The sequence below is a fragment of the Mytilus trossulus genome, chromosome 6 (genome assembly GCF_036588685.1).
Source record: "Mytilus trossulus isolate FHL-02 chromosome 6, PNRI_Mtr1.1.1.hap1, whole genome shotgun sequence".
Classification (NCBI taxonomy): Eukaryota; Metazoa; Mollusca; class Bivalvia; order Mytilida; family Mytilidae; genus Mytilus; species Mytilus trossulus.
This window is the reverse complement of record NC_086378.1, coordinates 24,114,306-24,139,749: the sequence shown is the minus strand read 5'-3', so window position 1 is coordinate 24,139,749 and position 25,444 is coordinate 24,114,306. Positions and strand designations below refer to the sequence as shown.

General features: G+C 32.2%; 1 protein-coding gene across 3 annotated transcripts in view; it reads left to right on the top strand.

Annotated features, from left to right (window-relative positions):
* Positions 1 to 22,342, top strand: part of LOC134720959 (DNA polymerase epsilon catalytic subunit A-like) — a 61,890-nt gene extending 39,548 nt beyond the window's left edge. The window contains exons 38-52 of one of the 3 annotated variants that reach the window (XM_063583578.1): positions 505 to 619; positions 1,545 to 1,693; positions 2,199 to 2,288; positions 2,885 to 2,969; positions 3,581 to 3,784; positions 8,855 to 9,025; positions 9,349 to 9,420; positions 11,688 to 11,798; positions 15,376 to 15,464; positions 15,961 to 16,090; positions 16,914 to 17,125; positions 18,525 to 18,657; positions 19,347 to 19,456; positions 21,949 to 22,029; positions 22,080 to 22,342. In XM_063583578.1, coding sequence (XP_063439648.1) covers positions 505 to 619; positions 1,545 to 1,693; positions 2,199 to 2,288; positions 2,885 to 2,969; positions 3,581 to 3,784; positions 8,855 to 9,025; positions 9,349 to 9,420; positions 11,688 to 11,798; positions 15,376 to 15,464; positions 15,961 to 16,090; positions 16,914 to 17,125; positions 18,525 to 18,657; positions 19,347 to 19,456; positions 21,949 to 22,021 — 1,744 coding nt within the window. In that variant the 3' untranslated portion in view covers positions 22,022 to 22,029; positions 22,080 to 22,342. Of the gene's footprint in view, positions 1 to 504; positions 620 to 1,544; positions 1,694 to 2,198; positions 2,289 to 2,884; positions 2,970 to 3,580; positions 3,785 to 8,854; positions 9,026 to 9,348; positions 9,421 to 11,687; positions 11,799 to 15,375; positions 15,465 to 15,960; positions 16,091 to 16,913; positions 17,126 to 18,359; positions 18,442 to 18,524; positions 18,658 to 19,346; positions 19,457 to 21,948 lie in introns of those variants that run through there. The other 2 variants (XM_063583577.1, XM_063583579.1) reach the window with 2 other exon arrangements.
* The last annotated feature ends 3,102 nt before the right edge of the window (positions 22,343 to 25,444 follow it).

Here is a 25,444-nt window from a genome sequence, read left to right as displayed (position 1 = left end):
TTCTATGGCTAAAATAGAACATAGGAGAAAATGATTTTTTTTTGCTTTTGAAGAAAATAGGTTGATCCAAAAACATTTAAATAAATTGAAAAGCCAAAATAATCATTGATGAGAGATTTAACCAAAAGAATTAAGGTGAGCGATTCAGGCTCTTGAGAGCCTCTTGTTTTTATTTCACATCTTTACAGTTCACCCTAAAAACAATATCTCACTTGACATCAGTGAAGATCTTATATAGCATCACTTAGGTCTATCAAGGATAGCCTTATTTTCAAGTGGCATACCAAATTTCCAACTCATTACCTGGTTGGCCAAATATTGCAGGACCTATCCTATGTATTTTTTGTTAATTAGTTCCCTACCTGAACATGTCTGAAATATTTGGCAGTGGATGGTAAGCAACCAACAATCAATCTATATCAGGGAGGTTAATGTCTACTATTGATACTGTATATTGTATGCATTATTCCTAGTGATTTTTATATGTCCCTTGTTTGATTTCAGACTATGTACAGAATTGGAAGAGAGTACCAGTTGTGAATTGAATCATCCTGGAGCTTTTCCTACAGTCTGTGTTGAGCTTGACATTGCTAGTCTGGCTGTTAATACTATTATAGAGGTATTTATACTGATCTAACTGACCTGACACACAAACACAAACTTACACTTAGAGGTATATGTACTGGTCTAACACATACACACACACACTTACACTGTCTCATACTCTTGTGTTAAGTTAGACAATACTGTTTAAACAATTACAGATAGGAGAGCTCCTGATCCCGAAATCCCGTGCTTAAAAAGACGAAATCCTGAAATACCGGGCTTAAAAACACGAAATCCAGGGGTCCCGAAATTCGAAAAAAGAAATCCTGAATCCCAAAAGGGTCAATCCCAAAATTCTGAGCTTAAAACACCTGATCCTGGATTCCTGATAAAGGTCCTATCCCCCTCAGTGATGCTAAGGAAAGTACAAGGATCAATGTTGTTGAAGGATTTTTTACTAGTTAAGTTTTTGATCTATGCAATTTTGGGGGATTTTCTTTGGGAGACTCAAACATTCTTAAACAGTAGAATTAGGCCATGAATAATGAAGAATATTAAGAAAACAATATAATGCTAATTCTAAAACAGTATATGGACCGAGCCTCGTACAATTCTCAATGAGATATAATATGTGAGCATTTTGAATATATAAATAACAGAAGTTACTTTGGAAGGGTGATAATTTAAGACCAAAATCAATCCTATGATTTTATAATGCCTGACCCTAGTTATCTCCCATTAATAGTGTTTTTATGCCCCACCTAGATGCATTATAATGTTTTTCAGTCTGCCTCTGTTCATATGCCCATCTGTGCGGCTACAGGTTAAAGTTTTTGGATAAGGAAGTTTTTGATGCAGTTGAAGTCCAATGATAGTGTGAGTGAGGCATCTGTGTTCTATGGAAATATTCTTGTTTACTTTCTGCTCAGAAATTGTTTTTAAAAGTATAATGCAATATATTGAAATAATGGCTGATCAAGTATTACTATATCTTGTAGTCTGCACACGTGAATGACCAAGAAGGTGCCAGTGCTGTGAGTTTTGATATTTTACCACAGACGTCATTGGAGGAAATGGTCCAGGGACAAGGTGCTGCCACCTATCTGGCTAGCTATGATGAAACGGCTTTGTGTTCAGCAACATTCAGGTAAAAATGAGTATAAATTGAAGCAGTTGAAGAAAAACTGTTTAAAGTTCAAGTCAAATGTAGAATTGTTTGAATCATCTATTGTTATACTTATATATTATGATGTATGATATTGTTTTATATTGGTATGTGACATAATACTGTAAACCAACTTATTTTTGCGAGCGATTTATTTTCGCGACTTTTGCGAGTAGAAACATAACGTGAATATAAATATCTTTGATCTTTCCTAAATAAACTTCATCAAGTAAATCAGATAATCGCGAAATTGAATAGCCGTGAAGTGGTCAAGAAAGGGTAAAATGCGAAATAAAGTATCCGCGAAAATAAGTTGGTTTACAGTAATTAAAATATGTCTGTCTGTCTAATAATGCCTAATTTTATGGCAGGGTTCAAAGATTTTTAGATAAGATAAATGCAAATGTTATATTGTATATATTCCGCAAAAGGTTAGACTATGAATGTAACATTACATGTTATTGCATGTCAATTCTTCTATTTTTAGAATTTTGAAAGGAATGGTACAAGGTTGGGTGAGAGATGTCACACATTATAACAATGTATTTGCTGACAATCAGATTATACATTTCTACAGGTATGTGTTCCAACTATGATTATGCAATTTTTGTAATTTATTAATCCATTTAAAATTTTAGAAAATGAAAAAAAACAACAGTGATAACTGCTTCAATTTTGAAAATTGACAGAATACAGGTTTATGCAACACCTGCCATGTTAATTTAGACTGGGCAATAAAAATAGTAAAATGAACCAACTGTACAAAAAAGTTGATAGAAATATTTTATTGAAGACTTCAACTGCAGAAAAATTTGTCTGAGGATGTTTCTAGAGAGGTAACTTGAATGTTTGTAGTAAAATAAAAGAAGTTAGATTAAACTCTCTGTGTTATATTTACCTATTATGAAATGATGACCAATATTTATTACATTTCAATACAATTTCTGATACTTGTAATAATTTGAGGAGAGATAGAACTTATAATTGTCATAATGAATGCTCAAACAAATTTGATAGACAAATAGTCAAATATACAATATTATTGAATTAATGCAACCTCACAAAAATGCTGCATATAAATATCTCTTGTAGAATTGCAGATAAAAGTTAAAATCTGAATAAACAGTATTGGATTGTCGTTAAATCCTTAATGTATTATTTATATTATTGTAGGTGGCTGAGATCCTCTGGTGCCATGTTGTATGATCCAGCATTGAGGAGGACATTACACAATATGATGAAGAAAGTCTTTATGCAGGTAATCTTTAATATACCTATTGTCAATGACAAACAATTATTATAAGAATGCATCTAATTAATATTTCAACATATTAATTTTTATGCCCCACCTAGGGGCATCATTTTATTGGTCTGTGTGTCTGTTCTTCTATCAACTCATCCTTTTGTCCTGCTTCAGGTTAAAACCTTTGTCAAGGTAGATTTTGAAGAAGGTGAAGTTCAATCAACTTGAAACTTACTTGTTCCCTATGATATAATCTCTAATTTTAGTGCCAAATTTTTGACCCCAAATTTATGGTCCACTGAACAAAAAAAGGATAGTGCGAGTGGCGCATACATGTACTATGGACACATTCTTGTTTATCTACATAATATATAGTTATACATATAATTTCAATTTCATTTGATAGCTATTGACTTGAAGTTAAACAAAATTATGATCTTAAGAAAATATTTTATATTCGTAACCAGTATTAGCAAAAGCTAAAAAAGATTACAATCCATGGAATACTGAAATAATTTTCCCAGTTTATTAACAAGTTGAATCATTTTAGAAAATGAGTTTATATCATGAAGTTAAATCAGTAATTACTTAAATGTTCCATAATCAATATTGACCTTTCTTTACAGTTAATTGCTGAGTTCAAGAGGTTAGGGTCTACAATAGTGTATGCCAACTTCAACAGAATGATTCTATGTACCAAGAAAAGAAGATTAGTGGATGCCTTAGGCTATGTAGAATACATCACTAACAGCATAAAATCTAGAGAACTATTCCATCTGATAGATATGACTTATGAACAGTGTTGGGAATATCTTGTATGGTTAGATCAGGTATATATGTTACTATTGACTGGTATGAAATTTTACAGTATATTTGAACAGTGCAGTCCTTTTTTAGCTCACCTGGCCCGAACTCAAAAACCAAAGCATTAAGAGCAAATCTGACATGAGGTAAAACTGTTCATCAGGTCAAGATCTATCTGCCCTGAAATTTTCAGGTGAATCAGACAACGCGTTGTTGGGTTGCTGCCCCTAAACTGGTAATTTTAAGGAAATTTTGCTGTTTTTGGTTATTATCTTGAATATTATTATAGATAAAGATAAACTGTAAACAGCAATAATGTTCAACAAAGAAAGATCTACAAATAAGTCAACATGACCGAAATGGTCAAATGACCCCTTTAGGAGTTATCGCCCTTTATAGACAATTTTTAACCATTTTTTGTAGATCTTAGTCATCTTTTACAAAAATCTTCTCCTCTGAAACAACATGGCCAAATTAAACCAAACTTGGCCACAACTATCATTGGGGTATCTAGTTTAAAAAATGTGTGGCGTGACCCGGCCAACCAACAAAGATGGCCGCCACAGCTAAAAATAGAACATAGGGGTAAAATTCAGTTTTTGGCTTATAATTACTCAAAAACCAAAGCATTTAAAGCAAATCTGACATGAAGTGAAATTGTTTAACAAGTAAAAATATATCTGCCCTGAAATTTTCAGATGAATCAGACAACCTGTTGTTGGGTTGCTGCCCCTGAACTGGTAATTTTAAGGAAATTTTGCTGTTTTCGGTTATAATCTTGAATATCATTATAGATAGAGATAAACTTTAAAATGCAATAAATGTTGGCAAAGTAAGATCTATAAATAAGTCAACATGACCGAAATTGTCAGTTGACCCCTTTAAGAGTTAATGCCCTTTATAGTCAAGTTTTAACCATTTTTTTGTAAATCTTTGTAATCTTTTACAAAAATCTTCTCTGAAACTACTGGGCCAAGTTAATTATAGATAGAGAAATTGTAAGCAGCTAGAATGTTCAGTAAAGTAATTGTTAGGTAAGGTAAACTACCCTTCTTTAAGAATAGACTAGTCTGACAGATTACCAATCTATCTGTCTAGGACTAGGCTACTTTTAAAGAAGGATAGTTTACCTTACCTAACAATGACTTCACAGTTCAAGTAACAAGCAAGCTGACCAAAGATATTACCTTGAGATACATTCAAAATGTACTCATTGAAATCCGCTGTAAATATTTTTATTGAATCGCCTCTTGCTACACTTAGGACCTTGTTGTCCACATGGTCAAGTTGATCTACAGTTATCACTTGTCTACCAACACTGAGGATGTGAGCCAATGCATTTGACTCTTTCACTATATAGATTTGAAAGGGATTGTCAGTTGAAGGTCTGAAGACTTTTCAAGTAACACCAGTTTCTTCCACCATTAATAATTTGTAAGTTTTCCCACTGAAGGTCTGGGGGCTTTTTAAGTAACCTCAGCTTCTTCCACCATTAATACTTTGTAAGTTTTCCCACTGAAGGTCTGGGGACTTTTCAAGTAACACCAGTTTCTTCCATCATTATGGTGACTTGAAAAACACCGGTACCACTCAGATTACAATTCTACCTTGACAGGTTAGTTTGTATCTAGCCTATAAAATACTTATTTAGCCTTGAGAATTGAAAGGTCAGTTTATCCCATACATACAAAAGAAGTTTACCTATGAGGGTCAGAATGGGGTTTACAGAATAGAGAATACATGTAATAGCAACAAAAAATAATAGAGAATAGAGAAAATGAACATCAAAATAAAGAAAAGAGAATAATTTACTGCACTGCAAAAGTATAAAGAATAACTGTGCAAAATAAAGGGTTACTTAGGTAACTGTAATGCAATACTGATAATATAATCATGATCAATGTACATTGTACATAATTGATAAATAATCTTGTAACAGAAAGACTAAATAGTAAAATCATTTTCATGAGAATTTTACAGAATGAGTTATTTCAAGGCTATTAAAAGAAAATGCCCTAAAACTCTAAAGAATACAGATATTAAAAAAACCCATCCAGGTCCTCATGTTATTTACATTGCCAAAATATAGGCCACACCATTGTTATTCCAAGAATAATCTAGACATCTAGTCAAACTGGTTTTACACTAGAGATCTAGTCAAACTGGCAGTTTGCTCCTGCCCTAGATGTCTATTTCACAGTGACCTTATGTGTTTGTGCTTAGAGTACATTGTACTGTCATATTTATTGATTTTTTGTTGGGACATGACCTAAACATGCAAAACAGTGGCTTGAGATTTCAATTTAAAAGGAATCAATCAAATCTTAGAAAGTTTATTCTATATGAACTTATTTTAGTATTATAATAAATTAATATTTGGAATTTTTTTTTGGGACCAAGATGTTTTCTTCATTTTAATTCACATTATAATTATTTAACCTTCAATTCACATTAAAAGATAAAAAAAAAAATCAGCTCTCGTTTAAAATATTTTGCAACTAAATTTAATAATCCGTTAGAATTTGGTGTCAACAAAAAACAAGAGAACCTGCAAGTATAGTCTATTTCTATAAAGTCAAGCCGATAGTTTTTTTGATATCTGAAAAGAAAACTAACATTTAAAAAAAAGGCAGAAAGTAACCCCTAAAATTCAACATTTACATATTTTAAACAATTGAATCAAGATGCACAAAGTTTAAGCATTGGTCAGAATATAGGGTTCTTTTGTACTTTAACAATATCACAATAACAATAAAGTGACCTTAATTTTGGACAAGGTAAATGGCATGAAGCCAATTTTACCAACTTTTTTTGTATGAATGGGATAAACTGACCTTTCAATTCTCAAGGCTAAATAAGTATTTTATAGGCTAGATACAAACTTACCTGTCAAGGTAGAATTGTAATCTGAGTGGTACCGGTGTTTTTCAAGTCACCATAATAATTTGTCAGTTTTCCCACTGAAGGTCTGGGGACTTTTCAAGTAACCTCAGCTTCTTCCACCATTAATAATTTGCAGAGAGGATGTAACTAATAGTGTTCCTAAAACATACATTCAAGATTATAATTATTTTTTTTAAACCGTTTTTTTTCTTCTAAACTGAATATTGATTGGTTAAATATTTCTCAGTGATGTCCTGCCATGGCTTTGTTTGAATTTGTTTGTTAGCTTTTTGGTCATGAATGTTTGTCTCTAATATTTAATTAACTGTGCATTTGTATTCAGATATTGCAGATCAAAATTCGTTCATTGTGTAATCATACGTTTTTTGATTGAGTTAAGTCCGTCAATTGATATTTTATCGTGTGTTTTTCTATGTTGTGATGTTATGCTATTGTTTCAGAAAAAGGGAGAAGGTTTGGATCCATTAAAACGTTTAATCCCGCTGCAAATGTTTGTACCTGTCCTAAGTTAGGAATCTGATGTTCAGTAGTTGTCGTTTGTTTATGTAATATTTACGTGTTTCTCGTTTCTCGTTTTGTTTATATAGATTAGACCGTTGGTTTTCCCGTTTGAATGGTTTTACACTAGTAATTTTGGGGCCCTGAATAGCTTGTTGTTCGGTGTGAGCCAAGGCTCTGTGTTGAAGGCCGTACTTTAACCTATAATGGTTTACTTTTTAAATTGTTATTTGGATGGAGAGTTGTCTCATTGGCACTCACACCACATCTTCCTATATCTATTAACAATCAATCAATCAATCTTACTATTCTGTACCTAATAGGATTTATACTAGATTTTACTGGTGTTTAGCACCATAATGGCAAGCTTCCTTATAAAAATCTTTCTTTTACTTATGTTCATTAGTGACTGACCAAAGATTGACCTTGTTGCTCAAATCAAAGACTCTTAAATTTGTATTTGCTACTTCTTCACTTAGCACTTGACATAAAATAAATGAGGAATAACAAAGACTGGTTTGTTTGGAGTCTGAATTATGTGTTGTACTGTGTTTGATGAAAAGTTGGAATGGAATTAAACTGTGATCATCTAAAGTTTTTTTTAATGTTTGTGTTTGCTAGGATTCAACAGGTTCATAAGTTTTTTAGTTTCAAGTTTCTTTTGCCATGATAATGATTTTTAACAATTGAATTTACCATAGGGCTTTTTTTCATGATTATACCCCCGCTTTAAAAAAAGGGGGGTATACTGTTTTACCTCTGTCTGTCCTTCCTTCAGTCCGTTCGTCAGTCCCATGAATATTTTCCGTCGCATTTTTCCCAGGAACTACAATACAAGGATTTCTGAAATTTGGTTTCAGGGTTTATCTAAGTCAGCTATACCGTGTGATGTGTTTTCAGATTGATCACTTGACAACTTCCTGTTTGCCAAACACTTGTATGATTTTACACATGATAGCCAAGTTGAAAATTTTCGTCACATTTTTCTCAGGAACTACAATACAAGGATTTCTGAAATTTGGTTTCAGGATTTATATAACAAGTCAGCTATACTGTGTGATGCTTTTCAGATTCATCACTCCACAACTTCCTGTTTACCGAACATGTATATTTTTACACTATTAATATTATCCACTTAGGGCGGGGGTGTCATCAGTGAGCAGTAGCTCGCAGTTTCACTTGTTTGACCTTAGTTCAAAATATATTCCTCACCATTATTTCCCACATAACAGTACAGCTAATACATGGTATCCCCTTTATTGCAAATTTCTCTAAAAGTGGTGGTCTGAAGATTTTGTCTACCAAATTCAGCATAAGAAAGACACAATTTTGGTATATTTCAATAGAAATAATAGTAAGAACCAGCAGATTTTCTTCAGGGACATCTAGTTTTATTTTCTTGATAGTTTACTTGTACCTGAGTTATGGTAATATAATGTACCTGGGTTATGGTAATATAATAGAGGAATGTGTATGGCACATGAAAACAGCCATGTTATCACATTAGCTGAATTGTTCAGCTGCATGTAAATGACTATGAAACAACATACCTCATAGCTTTTGGTTGCTCTGTAAAAATAATTTATCTTAAAAAATACCTTGGATTACATATGTTTTTGCAAATATTGTACCTATTACATATGTATACATTTAAAGATTGATTTTAAATGAATAAAGCAGCATATTTATTTCAGGCAAACCATGGAGGTATAAAGGGAAAGTTGCCATCAGAACAACCACTAGAACAGAGCCAGCCAGACCCTGATAAAGAGGCCATGAGGGAAGATACTGATACAGAGGAGGATGACACAGATAAACCTGACGATGAGGTGGAGGTCCTTAACAAATCTAATGAAGATGACGAGGTTGGTATACATACTTCCTTTATAGGATGCACTCTTTAACATGACTTCTGAACAAATACCTTACATTTATAACTCAGTGTTAAATAAGTAGGTGTCAAAAGACACAGTTGCCACCAGATTTTTAAAATGCATTTAGTCCATTAAAAGAAAGTTTTAAACATTATTTTAATTTATAATTGAATTTTAAATTGAATTCATTTTTGATCATAATACATTTATTAAACAAATTTGAATTTTGCATTAATTAATTTGTAAAGTAGTTTGAAAGAGGGATTGTATTGCATATAACAAAATCATCTTATTAAATATATATCTAATTTTAGCCTGAGATAGAAATGAACTGGAACATCATGCAATTTTTACCAGAAGCAGGTGCTTGTCAGACAAATTTCAATGTAAGTACTGATAAATGTTGACCTATTTATATATAATAAACGGAAAAACCACTTCATTTATAGTATTAAAACTTGATGTGTATCCTTCAGACTTGGGGGAGATCATATCTAGCACATAAATATATCCACTCTGAAACTTTTTGATCATATAAAAAAGAAGATGTGGTATGATTGCCTATAAGACAACTCTCCACAAGAAACCAAATGACACAGAAAATAACTACTATAGGTCACTGTATGTCATTCAACAATGAGCGAAGCCCATGCTGCATAGTCAGCTTTAAAAGACTGATCACCCTATCCCATGTCATAATCAGTCTGCGACGTTAAGCGTAGCCCGAAGCCCGAGTCTAGTTTAAATAAGCTCGGACAAGTAAACGTACACTGCCGATAGTCCGACCGGTCTAGTGCATATCTGTGTGCACTTTTTTAATCGTTACCGTAAGTTAACGCAAAATATCACTCAACGCAATCGATATTAATAAACTGACACTCTCTTCCTTTCAAAAATTCCGTAAACCAGTTTTGACGGTCTCCCTAATAACCGATTGTTCAGAATAAAAAAAAGCGCGAAAACTTTCAGTACCACGTGTTTTGAAAATGTCAAATTTTGGTAATTATTGATTGATTTATGTTGCATAGACTGAATAAAATATAATCATAACAGAAAATAATAAAAAAAAATTGAACATTAAAGTCATTTTAGCGTCGGAAGATATTAATTCGTAACTGCCCGCTTGACATCTTGTGTGTTTTAGACGGTTGGTTTTTAGGACGACTTCAGTGACTGGTTACCGTTAATTTTATGAAGAAGTAGAACCAGTTTTGATTTCTTTTCGGAAGTGTACACATAATTGTGGTCACAAACATCGCTTGATATACATGGCTTCACTGTCGGAAAGTGCGAGACCATGAAAGGCATCAAAAAGGCCGTCTCGCAAGTCCGACCAAGTTACGGAGGCTAAAAAAAATACAAGGATTAACGGGTCCGAGAATTTATAACCCATTGGACGGACGGTCGTCCCTCACTTCCTCAGTCCCTAACCCTGGCTCCAGTACGAGAATCTAGTTATGTTGTGGAAGTAGCTACTGTAAGGAGCAGGGAAAAGGAGGCAAAATTGTATTTGTATTTGTAATTGAACAGGAGTTGTTCAGCAAATTGAAAAATAATATGAAAAATCATGAAGAATAAATTAAAATTTTAACTGATTGATTTTTTTCCTTTCTTGGTCTGCATCAGAAAGGATGATCTCTTTAACTTCCAAAGTCAAATTTGAATGAGAAATTAATTTAAACAGCTGTCTTAAATTCTTGTCAACAGTTTTGAGAAGGTTTTTTTTTATGGAAAGTAGAATTTTTTATTTTACATGGAGAAAAAACTCTATATTTTGGAAAAGTTATATACACTTCCAGATACAAAAATGTAACCTCAGAATGCAGGATTTTACATCTAATATTCCAAAATTTTCTTGGGGGGGCATGCCCCCAAACCCCCCTAGCGGGTTCGGATCACTTTGTGATCCTCAACCGATGACACAGATTTTATCCGGTCCAGTACACATAAATTCGGGCTAGTAATTATTTTTTTTTTACTAGCCCATAGGGCTAGTGCTTCAAATAGTTTTTGGCCCAGACTGCATAATTGTTTCATTTTTCTATGTAATAACAAAGCAGCTTTCTAAACTATGATTCAATCTTCATGTGATCTTGGTTCATCATGTTGTTCATTGTCACATCCATCTGTCATCCCTTCTTGTAAACTAAATACTTATTGCAGGGTATCATTATTGAACACTCAACAGAAACTTGTTTCTTATATGTCAGTCATAAATAGGACCTGTAATGACATTCAATAGTTAGTCTGTTTGTCCACACATCAAGCTAAAACCGTATAATTTTATTGAGAAAAAAATATGTGAAAATTTACTATGTGTTTTTAAAGAGAATTGGGACTTTATATGTCGAATTCAGGCAATTCTTCACATATATCTTACAAAAATTCAACAAAATTAATATCACAAAAAAAAATTCAATGATTTACTATTCTTGATTTTAATTTATGTTGCAATATTCCTTTGCCATGTGTATCAAAATAGCAATTTTAAATCTTGCAAAATTGATTTTTAAACAAATCATATTACTAAGTGCTCACAAAGTTTTGATATTACTAAAGTGTATTTCCAGCTGACTTTACCAGATGGCGCATTGTCTATATATAGATATTTGTGTTGCCATTGATAGTTATGTTTAAACATTTTGTCTTTTAGATGATTGTAGCAGGATACATACTGTCAATATATAATAACATGCAGGATGAACAGAGAAGAATGACACCTGGGAATACACCTGTCAAACGACGTCACAACAGTCAGTCACAGGTAAGAATGACACCTGCGAATACACCAGTCAAACAACGTCACAACAGTCAATTCTGGGTACCAATTTTCTTTAATTAATGAAAACTTGCATGTCATAGTTATGCTGAAATCTGCATACTAACCTATAGAAATTTTTTATTGGTTGAATATTTAATTCCGAGGTTCACCTGTACCCCAAAAATCCATTAAAATTGGTATTAATGGAATAATAATGAATCCACAGTAAGAATGATACCTTAAAATTACCTGTCCAACAGCATCACCAGGTAGATTAAGACAACAGTCATACACAGCTACGTTTGCATAGGTACTATTTCTGTACTAAAAATCTGTAGGACTGGAAATCTGCTTTTAATATTCAGTACTATTTTGTTACTTTAAAATTATTGTAATATTTAGGTACCTGTATTTTACAGACTTAATTTGTACTTGAAATTTAGTTACTACAGATTTTTGGTTACTCCAGTTACATTTTCAGCATTTTGAAAGTTTTTCTATTTCAAATCACTTAAAATCATAATTTTCAAACATGGATATTGTACTATTTTGTACCAAAATATTTAGTTAGAATCAAGTACTGTAAAAAACAAGTACCTAAATATTACAATAATTTTAAAGTAAAGAAATAGTACTGAATATTAAAATTAAATTTCCAGTACTACATATTTTAAGTACAGAAATAGTAATTATGCAAAAGTAGCTGTGTAGGTCAAAATGATAAAACAGACTATCTATTGAATGATCAGGGGTAACTAATAACATATCTATCCAATATTCCAATTTTACAGTAATTCATACCTCTTAAACAGTCTTAGTGTGACATTACCTTCCAAAAATCACTAATCACAAAGGAAAGTCTCACCTTCCAACATTTGGGAGTTACACTCTATAAAATAAGTATAAAACATAAAAGATTTATTTAAAGTAGGTTATACATATAACAATACAACATAAGCTCTGTAGAGCTTTTATCCGACATACATATATATATGATAAGCACAAGACATAAAACATACTAACAGTAAGCACAACACGCAAAGCATACATAGTGGTATCAAGCACAGCAATTTATAACATGATGGGTCAACTGATGTTGTCATAACTAATCAAATGACATCACGAAAGCCCTTCACCTGAATTTTACACATGTGAATAGACAAACAAACAATTAAACAGAATAAAAATCATGAGTAATACAAACTGACAGATAGTTTATATTGACTTCAATATTTTTATTGTAGATAATGTCAACTGACATTGATATATTTTTATTGTAGATAATGCCAACTGACATTGATATATTTTTATTGTAGATAATGCCAACTGACATTGATATATTTTTATTGTAGATAATGCCAACTGACATTGATATATTTTTATTGTAGATAATGCCAACTGACATTGATATATTTTTATTGTAGATAATGCCAACTGACATTGATATATTTTTATTGTAAACTCCAGTAATCCGACATCACATTACAACACTGTACAATATAAAAAATAAAGTTTTTGTTGTAGACGCCTGTAGTTCCACCTGATATCACACCATCATCAGTATCCATTCATTAATTACAACACTTTAATGTTTTTATTGTAGTGTAATGTTTTTTATTGTAGACCCCTGTAGTTCCACCTGATACCACACCATCATCAGTATCCATTCATTACAACACTTTACTGTTTTTATTGTAGTGTAATGTTTTTTATTGTAGACCCCTGTAGTTCCACCTGATACCACACCATCATCAGTATCCATTAATTACAACACTTTACTGTTTTTATTGTAGTGTAATGTTTTTTATTGTAGACCCCTGTAGTTCCACCTGATACCACACCATCATCAGTATCCATTCATTAATTACAACACTTTAATGTTTTTATTGTAGTGTAATGTTTTTTATTGTAGACCCCTGTAGTTCCACCTGATACCACACCATCATCAGTATCCATTCATTAATTACAACACTTTAATGTTTTTATTGTAGTGTAATGTTTTTTATTGTAGACCCCTGTAGTTCCACCTGATACCACACCATCATCAGTATCCATTCATTAATTACAACACTTTAATGTTTTTATTGTAGTGTAATGTTTTTTATTGTAGACGCCTGTAGTTCCACCTGATACCACACCATCATCAGTATCCATTCATTAATTACAACACTTTAATGTTTTTATTGTATTGTAATGTTTTTTATTGTAGACGCCTGTAGTTCCACCTGATACCACACCATCATCAGTATCCATTCATTAATTACAACACTTTAATGTTTTTATTGTAGTGTAATGTTTTTTATTGTAGACCCCTGTAGTTCCACCTGATACCACACCATCATCAGTATCCATTCATTAATTACAACACTTTAATGTTTTTATTGTAGTGTAATGTTTTTTTATTGTAGACCCCTGTAGTTCCACCTGATACCACCCCATCATCAGTATTCATTCATTAATTACAACACTTTAATGTTTTTATTGTAGTGTAATGTTTTTTATTGTAGACGCCTGTAGTTCCACCTGATACCACACCATCATCAGTATCCATTCATTAATTACAACACTTTAATGTTTTTATTGTAGTGTAATGTTTTTTATTGTAGACACCTGTAGTTCCACCTGATACCACACCATCATCAGTATCCATTCATTAATTACAACACTTTAATGTTTTTATTGTAGTGTAATGTTTTTTATTGTAGACGCCTGTAGTTCCACCTGATACCACACCATCATCAGTATCCATTCATTAATTACAACACTTTAATGTTTTTATTGTAGTGTAATGTTTTTTTATTGTAGACCCCTGTAGTTCCACCTGATACCACACCATCATCAGTATCCATTCATTAATTACAACACTTTAATGTTTTTATTGTAGTGTAATGTTTTTTATTGTAGACGCCTGTAGTTCCACCTGATACCACACCATCATCAGTATCCATTCATTACAACACTTTAATGTTTTTATTGTAGTGTAATGTTTTTTATTGTAGACGCCTGTAGTTCCACCTGATACCACACCATCATCAGTATCCATTCATTACAACACTTTAATGTTTTTATTGTAGTGTAATGTTTTTTATTGTAGACGCCTGTAGTTCCACCTGATACCACACCATCATCAGTATCCATTCATTACAACACTTTAATGTTTTTATTGTAGTGTAATGTTTTTTATTGTAGACACCTGTAGTTCCACCTGATACCACACCATCATCAGTATCCATTCATTAATTACAACACTTTAATGTTTTTATTGTAGTGTAATGTTTTTTATTGTAGACGCCTGTAGTTCCACCTGATACCACACCATCATCAGTATCCATTCATTACAACACTTTACTGTTTTTATTGTAGTGTAATGTTTTTATTGTAGACCCCTGTAGTTCCACCTGATACCACACCATCATCAGTATCCATTCATTAATTACAACACTTTACTGTTTTTATTGTAGTGTAATGTTTTTTATTGTAGACCCCTGTAGTTCCACCTGATACCACACCATCATCAGTATCCATTCATTAATTACAACACTTTACTGTTTTTATTGTAGTGTAATGTTTTTTATTGTAGACACCTGTAGTTCCACCTGATACCACACCATCATCAGTATCATTTGCTCAGGATCTCATTCAGGGAGATTTAGCACAACAAATGTTTGCGTAAGTTATTTTTATGCCCCACCTGCGATAGTAGAGGGTCATTATGTTTTCCGATCTGTGCGTCCGTCCAATCAATTTGAAACTTTGTACACATGTTCCTTCGGTTATGATCTTTCTAATTTTTATGCCAAATTATAGTTTTTATCCCAATTTCACGGTCCACTTAACATAGAAAATGATAATAGGAGTGGGGCATCTGTGTACCTCATTAGCCTTGATAATTATTTTTTCCTTCAATGTTCCTATTTATGTTTGTCTATTTTTTCTGTTCTGTAAAATAATGTTCTCACAAAACATAAAAATTAAACTAATGTAAATGATAAGACTAGTTTTGATTGAATCAGTTCTCTATCTTCAAATGTTCAAATTTGTCCATTGATATCTGGCCAGAGATGAAAGGATACCTAGACGTGCTCTTGACAATGTCAACAATTACAAAATTCTGCCATTTGTTATGTTTGTGATACATATCTGTATAAACAGTTTATATTTTCAGAATAACTCAGAAAATCAATAAGAAGTTATCAGGAAGTAGAAACACAATAGCTGCTGAATTTCCCCAGCCACCAGGATCACATTTACAGCTCAAAAATCCAGCACTAGAATTTGTCAAAGCTATATGTAAGGTAAGTTACTATAGCTGCTGAATTTCCTAAGCCACCAGGATCACATTTACAGCTCAAAAATCCAGCACTAGAATTTTTCAAAGCTATATGCAAGGTAAACCATTATCATCATTTACAAGTCAAGAGTCCATAAAATAATACAGACTTTTTTTTCTATACGCCTCCAGATTTTGAGCTGATTTTTGATATGTGAGACTACCATCATGTTTGTGTCCACATGTGTTATTGAAATTGAAGAATTTTCAACTTTTGAGATTAGGCCATTCCTGTCGCTTTGACACATCTAGTTGAAATTTAGTTTCAGATTTAATGTAAGTCAGTTATACTGTGGGATGTGTTTTCAGATTCATCACTCAACAACTTCCTGTTTACTGAAATATTTCTGTTGGGTATCATCAGTGAGCAGTAGCTTGCAGTTTCACTTGATCTTACTACCTCCACCCCGACCCTCAGAACGCAGCATAAGGATCATATTTTTTTTATTTTTTTTAAACACAAAGGGTTTTGAAAATTGTCTTGATTACATATTGACATGAATTAATCAGTTTCTTTATGTAATTTCTATTATAAATTTTACTATCCTTAACTGTAGAATCATATTAAGGTTGATGTGTTAATCTGAATGAGTTCACCTCTTTTTCAATGATTGTTAATAATCATGTTTAGCCTGAAGATTCAGTTTGATAGTATGAACTTGATTAGACAGACTTTCAACTTCTGTATACTAACCCTTGTTTTGTTTAAATATTAAATGTATTGTTTTAAAATGATTATTGATACTTTATACTTACATTCTAATGATTAAAACTTTTGTATCAAACAGGTACTGTCATTAGACAACAACATAAACATTCAGGTGACCAAGATGAAAAGAGATTTGTTGAAGCTGATAGGACTTGGAGAGTTTTCAGAAGAATCACAATTTAAGGATCCTTGTCTTTCCTACGTCCTTCCAGAGGTCATCTGTAAACACTGTAACCATGTCAGAGACCTTGACCTTTGTAGAGATCCATATATGAACAAAGATGGAACTGGGTAAGATAAAGAGTCAAAGGTCAAATGTCAGACTATTAAGGTTATCTGACTATAAATCCTGGGATCTTGACCTGTATATAGACATTAATAAGGTCATATACTGTCTTCATCAACATCTTTAAGGATGAATATGAACATTTATTAACTCTCATTAGCTGAAGTTCAATGTTTTACCCCTTGAAAGTGGTATGAATTATTTAACCTTGAGAGTTCTGCCATATCTGCCATGCAACCACTTTCTGTTTGCCAATAGTTAACAATTTTAGAACACTCATTGTACATTGGAAAACTTTCATCAAAATTTGTCTTGGCTTTAATGATTTTAGGGGAAGATCAGATATGCTTTAGTATGAATGTCACCGTAATTAAATTTCATGCAGCTACATAAGTCCAGAAGTGGTGTTGTGTATACTAGAACACACCAGGGCATCCAAAATTTTTATGAGTAAGCCGGACATTTTATTTCACTGTCTAGTACAGAAAATAGTTTACCTGTCACCTGAACAGGTAGATTTCAGCTATCCAACAACTAATTAGCCTTTTTTAAAATTAGAAAGTATTGAAGTAGGGTTTGTTTTGATAGCAATTTTTCATCATGTCACTTTTATGACGGGAAATGTGTGGCTGTTTAAAGGCAAAAGGTTGAGTCAAAAAGATCGTGAATTCTGTTAAAAAAACTGAAAACTAAAAAAGCCTTAAAATCTAAAAAGTAGATGACCAGTTCATGCTTTGCCCAGCCAGAATTTTACCAGACATTATACAATTGTCTTGAATATATGACCATTTTGGAAGCCTTGGAACACACCAAAATTTGGAATCTCGGACTGAATTGAAAATTCCATCTATTATTAACCAGGATTATTAGAAAATATATTGTTATCTTGTGAAATCAAATAGTAAACTAGGTGAACAGTTTCCACTATTTTCAGATTTCTAACAGAACCAGTTGTTGTTTTCATAAAAATGCTTTTCTATCAGCTTTTAAAGCCTGCAGTTACATGAGTGTCATGGTGGTGCAAATATCTTTTATCCTAAATTTTGTCTTTACTTCCTATTGAAAGAATGTTTGCCACTTGAATCAGCTTTTCATGGTCATTTATAAAATGTCTTTAATATAATCCAATCAGAATGTTATATGTAAATAATTTTTTCAGGTGTCCATTGTCCTGTATCCAGTGCCACAATGTCTATGATATAACCCGATCAGAATGTTCTATATGTCATGTTTTTTCAGGTGCCCATGGTCCTGTATTCAGTGCCACAATGTCTATGATATAACCCAATCAGAATGTTATGTATAAGTCCTGTTTTTTTCAGGTGCCCATGGTCCTGTATTCAATGCCACAATGTCTATGATATAACCCAATCAGAATGTTATATATAAGTCATGTTTTTTCAGGTGTCCATGGTCCTGTATCCAGTGCCACAATGTTTATGATATAACAGAGATAGAACAGAACTTATTAGATTCTATACATCGGAAGTCTATGGGTTATGTACTACAAGATTTAAAGTGTACCAAGTGTCAAGGGGTAAGGTTCTGACATTAAGATTTTCATAACCATTAGTTTGTTTTTATATTAAGGCAGGAATATTCATGCTCTACAAAATTCAAAAAGTGTACAAAGTATTATACCACAATTTAAGTTGATAAGGTGAGTAAATGTCAATGAGACAGCAGCTGAAAGACAAACAAATATTGACAGTGCTAAATTTTCCTGACTTTATAAATGTTGTGAACATAGTATACAGAAACAATCAATGGAAATAAAATTTGATATAAAAAAAAAGCATTCATATTTCTCATTCAGCAGAGGCGGATTTAGAGGGGGAGGCAGGATCTGCCACTATTCAGATTATGAGATATGGCCAATTAAGCTGGCTATGACCAATTAAGCTGGCAAGACCTAAGCCTGTGCATTCTTTGTTTCACTATCATTATGTTAATAAATGAAACAGTTTTAGGTTCAAAACTATGCATATTATCGTATGTCAGTCATATTTATCACTGCAATAGCTCATTGATTGATAGCAATTAAGTCACTTTGGCCAGCACATCATACCTTAACAAGTTTGATAAATTTTGGTGTTAATTTTGAATCTACGTATATCCTTCCTTTTATAGTTTGGTCAATATTTAAAAGACCTTCATTGTTGATGAGGGTACAATCTGCATCTGAAACACCTTGTTTTATTAACCAATAGTCATTTCAATATTTAGGTTAAAGAGGACAACATGGCCAAGTATTGTACATGTGCTGGGGATTTTGTAAACTCTGTAGATATTGATGAATTTGCACAGAAACTGAGAACATTCAAAGGAATAGCAAGGTATGTATGAGTAAATTAAGTTTTACCTACATTTTCAAAAAAGATTATTCAGAAAAAACACCAGCGGTCAAGAAAACATAGAAAACTAGAGATTGAGCACCATGAACCCTGCCAAACATCTGGGTGAACTCTGGTGCTCCTGATGGGCCATTAGGACCTCTTCCATCAATGAAACCAGCTGACTACTCATAAAAATCTATTGATAAAGCCATTTTGGTAATTTGTCTTGTCAAACACCCAAACTTCACTGAATATATTATGCATTGGTCCATCTTTATCGTTTGGCATAAATTTTACTGAATAATGAAATTTGATAAAAAGAAAAGTAAAATAAAAAAAATACTGAATTCGAGGAAAATTCAATCGTAAAGTCCTTAATCAAATGGCAAATTCAAATGACAAAATACATCAAACAAATGGACAACAGCTGTCATATTGCTAATTTGGTGCAGGCATTTTCATCGTAGAAAATGGTGGATTGAAACTGGTTTTATAGCGCTAACCTCTTACTCTTGGTTCAAAGAGTATGCAGATCCTGCTCCACATGTAAAAACACCTCATGTTGCTTATGTTTTTTACAAAGCCTGTAAATAGTCTTATTCTGTAGGTCACATTTGTGAAAAGGGAACAACATAAAGAACATATCCCATATCATATATGTATAACTGATATTCATAACAGGTCAACTCATGATGGCGTCCCTAAAATTTATGAAGTGATGACTTCAACTTCATGTTTGGAACTCTTGGTTTAAAAATGAAAAGGTCACAATTGGGAAGACTAAATCATCCTGTTCAACCATTCGTTGTTAAGTTTTGTTTTTCAAGTGACCCTCAGTCAACTTCTAGATACAAGTCCTAATCAAATGTCAAAATCAAAAACTCATACACATCAAATGAATGGACAACAACTGTCATATTCCTGACTTGGCACAAGCATTTTGATAAGATTCTAGGGTTTCTTGACAAAGGATCGATAAGAGCATTACAATATTAACAACATGCTGCATTGAAAATGGAAAAAAATATACATAGCAAAAGCTACATAATCTTTGTAAAACAAACCTACAGGTGTTCTTGAAGGTTAAGTAGTTCATGTAACACTAGTGGCACCCATTGCATTGTCTATTCTTTATTTCAACTTCTGTAGGTCCTAGATGAAACCATTAAGGTTTGGAAAGACCATGGCATTATAATCCACCACCCAATTTTGAGTTGATTTTACCTTAACCACATATCGTAAAGTGGTTTTACTAAAACTGCATATGTAATAAGAAAGAGGTCTAAACTGTATGAATTTGTATGGATGACTGTAGTACAAGATAATGTCATAAGTAAACGTTGGATATACAATAATACAATAATCGTTACATTAATGTTCTCTTCTATGCATGATTTCCAACACCACCATAAGTTAAGTATAAAGGAATAACACACAACCTTTTTTCCTTGTAAAATCTTATCACTTTCGGATTGATTGGTGTTTATTGGTGGAGTAAACCAGAGTACCTGGAGGAAACCACTGTCCTTAAGGTGGTACCTAACACTGCAGGGAGATAACTCTGTAAAATCAACTAAACGTTTCAATTACTATGCGTTGTTAGGGGTCATCCATAACTGTCAACCATTTTCCAAAGTGTACAAAACATACACTTTATCAGACCCCCCACCCTCCGTCAAAAAGTGTACATCAACCATTTTCATATTTCAAGACAAGTATTAATCATTCTTAATAAAAAAAGAAGATCCTTTCTATTACAGTTTGGTTTAATATAGAAATTTGCATTGCAAAATATACAGAAACATATTTGACTGTTTTTTTTTTTATGATTAAAAAAACGTGTATGGTAAAAATGTTGATTTTTTAACCCCCTCCCCCCAAGTGTACGTTTTGTACACTTTGGAAAATGGTTGATAATTATGGATGAACCCTTACGGGAATATTAAGCTTTTTTAATGTTCAAAAATAGTGTTTGTCAAAGTGCTTTATAACCAGTGAAATTTTTCTGATCAAACGGTTGGTTAAAATTTTTTGAAATTTTTATATTTTTGTCAAAGAATCAAAGTAAATACTTTTCAAAATTTTATTAAAATTAAATGAGCCAAATTAATTTTAGTGAAGGTGTTGGGTACCACCTTAAGAAGGAAAACTGACATTTCTAGTGCAGAATTTCAACTCACAAGCTGCTGATAGATTAATATCACTTCTTAGAATTCTCAGCCACAGAGGCATTTAAATTCTTTCATAAAAAAGAAACAACATAGAATTTCACTCACATTTTCACTATACCTGACATACCATAAGTTGAGATTTCAAAGTGCCTTCCCTGGGTCCAATGTATGTTTTAATTAAACAACCCTCATCAGTATACAGAGTGATTTTTTGTACTGTTTATTTCAGTATAAGTTTGTTCAATTATCATGTTTCTATTTTAGTCATTACAACATGATATTATTACAAGAAACAGTAAATAAATTATGTTTCTATTTCAGTCATTACAACATGATATTATTACAAGAAACAGTAAATTGGATTATGAAAATGAACCCACAGATCAAAAGCTGACAACAGAAGTGATTGGAAAACTATCAACACATTAAGCTTTGATAAGCTGAAAACAGAAAGGATTGTAACACTATCAACACATTAAGCTTTGATACGCTAATGTTAAAAAAAGGAGTGGAAACACACAACTATTCAAATCAATTCACAAAATTCATTGTACATGTAGTTACAAAAATATTAAACTTAAATAAATTCATAAATGAAATGAGTAATATAATTGTGAAATTGTTTTGTAACTGTAAATTTATTTGATTGTTATTTATATATTTAAATGTACAAAGCTTGATTATAGAGTAAAATGATGTCTAAACATTTGTGTCTTTTAAAGTTTTCTTGTTCAAATTATTAACACTTCAGCATCATGTTGTATTTACTGATAGCATACTGTAGGGAAACAGGGATTGCTTGTGTCGTCTGCATCACACTCTTGTTAATCTTCAACTCATTAGAAATGGCTCAACAGAATCTACAGGATAGGAAATTGTACACCTCAGAAAATGCAATACATGGACATCATGTCCCGTAAACTATCTTTGGTATAAATGATGCAATTATCTCCCTTCTCACACTGGAATGTTGTCAATGAAATTATCTGTTTTTTCACAATATATTAATATTGAATTGACATTTTCATTTTCTCTTAGGGACGACATCAAAAGTTCAATGTAGGATAAAAAACTTAATTCACATAGTTTTTTCACTGACCCCCACACCTTTCTCTCAACTTAATTTGGGAAAAATTGATTTACCAATAGGGATATATGTAAAAATCGATTTTTGATATACAAAACTTGCAGAATTTTAACCCCCACCTCCAAACTATTTGATTTAAGTTTTTTATCCTACATCGATCTTTTGTTGTCGTCCCTTATGTCAGAATTATGTCACTGATGAGTCTTTTGTAGATGTAATGCGCATCTGGCGTGTATTCTAAATTTAGTCCTGGTATGTATGATGAGTTTAGTTAGATATTGTTTTGTATGAACTATCTGGGTAGTCAATATAAATATCTGCTTTCTCAAAATTTGATTGATTGATAAGTGTCTTTTTATTATCCAGTAGCAAATTAAATGAATATTCAAGACAACAACAGGATATAAAGTGTTTTGTATTTAACCACCATTCTGAGAAAAATTTTTAACATGCAGTTCTCAAGGCAACAGTTTGCAGGATGACATGTCAACAATTCAAGAGACATTATTTTAAACCAGTAATCTGCCACACTTCTTTTGAGCATGCAATCACAAGACCATCATAATAAGATATCCCCTTCCTTATAGGGCTGTAATTGTATGCTATCTCCCTTTTAACAAATGTTATTATCTCCCTTGTCATAATATGAGATTGTGATGTCATTGTTATATTTCCCTCGTCTCATTTAGATGGTGTGGTGACAATGAAATTATTTCCCATGTCACAATTTGATATTCTGACATCAATGTAATTATCTCCCTTGTCTCAATAAGATATTGTGGTGTCAATGTAATTATTTCCCTTGTCAGGATTTGATATTCTAATATCAATGTAATTATTCCCATGTGAAGACTAGATATTGTGATATCTGTTACTATCTTTTGTCATCACTAGATAGTGTGCTGTCAATGTAATTATCTCCTTTGTACAAAAAGATATTGGGACTTATTATCTCCCTTGTCACAACTTAGATGTATTTGCCAATGTAATCAAATTGTATCTTTATTGTTTTACATGTATGGTATTGTGACAATTGTCTTTCTTGTGAGAATAAGAAATTGAAAAATATGCTAAATTAGTTTCTTCTTTCAGTTCTGAATTAAAATTTAAAAAATCCAGTCATGCTTCAGTGATTCCCTATAAAACGTTTTCATCTACTACTCTAGACACTAAATATCAAAACTTTTCCTTATACGACTATATAAAACTTTGAAAATTTTCACTAGTCCGAATCAATATTTACTAGTCCGGGGCATTGGACTACACAGCAAGTTTAGTACAAGTAATCCTGATGTACAATTCTAAAGATGCATATCAAATGTACATCTGTAAAGCTGTATATCAACTGTACATCTGTTAAGCTGTATATCAACTGTACAGCTGTAAAGCTGTATATAAACTGTGGATAGATATCGTATAACACAAGATGCAGTGGTAGAATTCATATATTTAGCTTATACAGATTTTAAAATGTGCAGATATTGTACATTTTTACAGAGTTGCAGTTTATATACAGATTTAAAAATGTACAATATATATACAGCTTAACAGATGTACAGTTTATATGAAGATTTACAGATGTACAGTTTATATACAGCTTTACAGATGTACATTTGGTATGCATCTTTAGAACTGTACATCAGGATTACTTATACTAAAGTAGCTGTGTAGTAGCTAACCGTGCACACTGGACAGTAATAACAACAATCAAGAGTATAGACTTTACCCTTTCAACATTCCAGACTTACATACATTTTCCCTTTGAGAGGTGTTGACCCAAACTCTTGAAATCCTTCTATTAAATAACTTGTACACCTAAAATCAGTATTTCAGAGGAGTTAAAATAAATTACGAATTGTACTTTCACTGGATAATTTGACCTTCTGAATGTAACTGGTTGTGTGTGGCATGTACTTCTATATCTTCTCTGATGAAGTTAAAAGTTCTTCAGACATTTAAGGGGGAAAAACATATATATAAAATGTTTTATTTTCATATTTATTTTCAAATAAGTGGATACATGTATATAAGTGACATCAAAATGCTGTAAAGAAGTTTAAAATATTTTGACAAAAAGTAGATTTTATGTAAATATTTTGTTCATATATCATGTACATTTAAAAATAGTGGGGATTCATTATTATTTGTTGGATATCAATTTTCATGAATTTTGCTGGAACAGGTAAACCATGAAATTAAATTTTCAATAAAAAGCAAATTTTCTACAGATAAGAATGCAAATTTCAGCAAAACCACAAAACTAGATATCAATGAACATGTAATATAAAAGAGAAGATGTGGTATGATTGCCAATGACACAATACCATATAAAGGAGAAAACATAGATACACATTATGATACATTATCATTGCTTTTATTCTTATTTTCATCCTACAGTCATGCCTTCAATTGCAAATGTACCCCTTTCAAGCACAGTACTTATTTTCTGTGAAATAGGTTCGAGCAGAACATTTTCATTGATTTCTATAATACCTTCGTTCAAAACTAACATCACAGGAACTTATTTCACGTTTCTTTTAATTTTAATGTTAGAACAAAACTCATGGTGCTGTAATTTTTGTCACAATACCATACATGTAAAACAATAAAGATACAATTTGATTACATTGGCAAATATATCTAAGTTGTGACAAGGGAGATAATAAGTCCCAATATCTTTGAATATTCCAATATTAGAGCAAACCATAAAAATCAGTTGGAAAAGGCTCA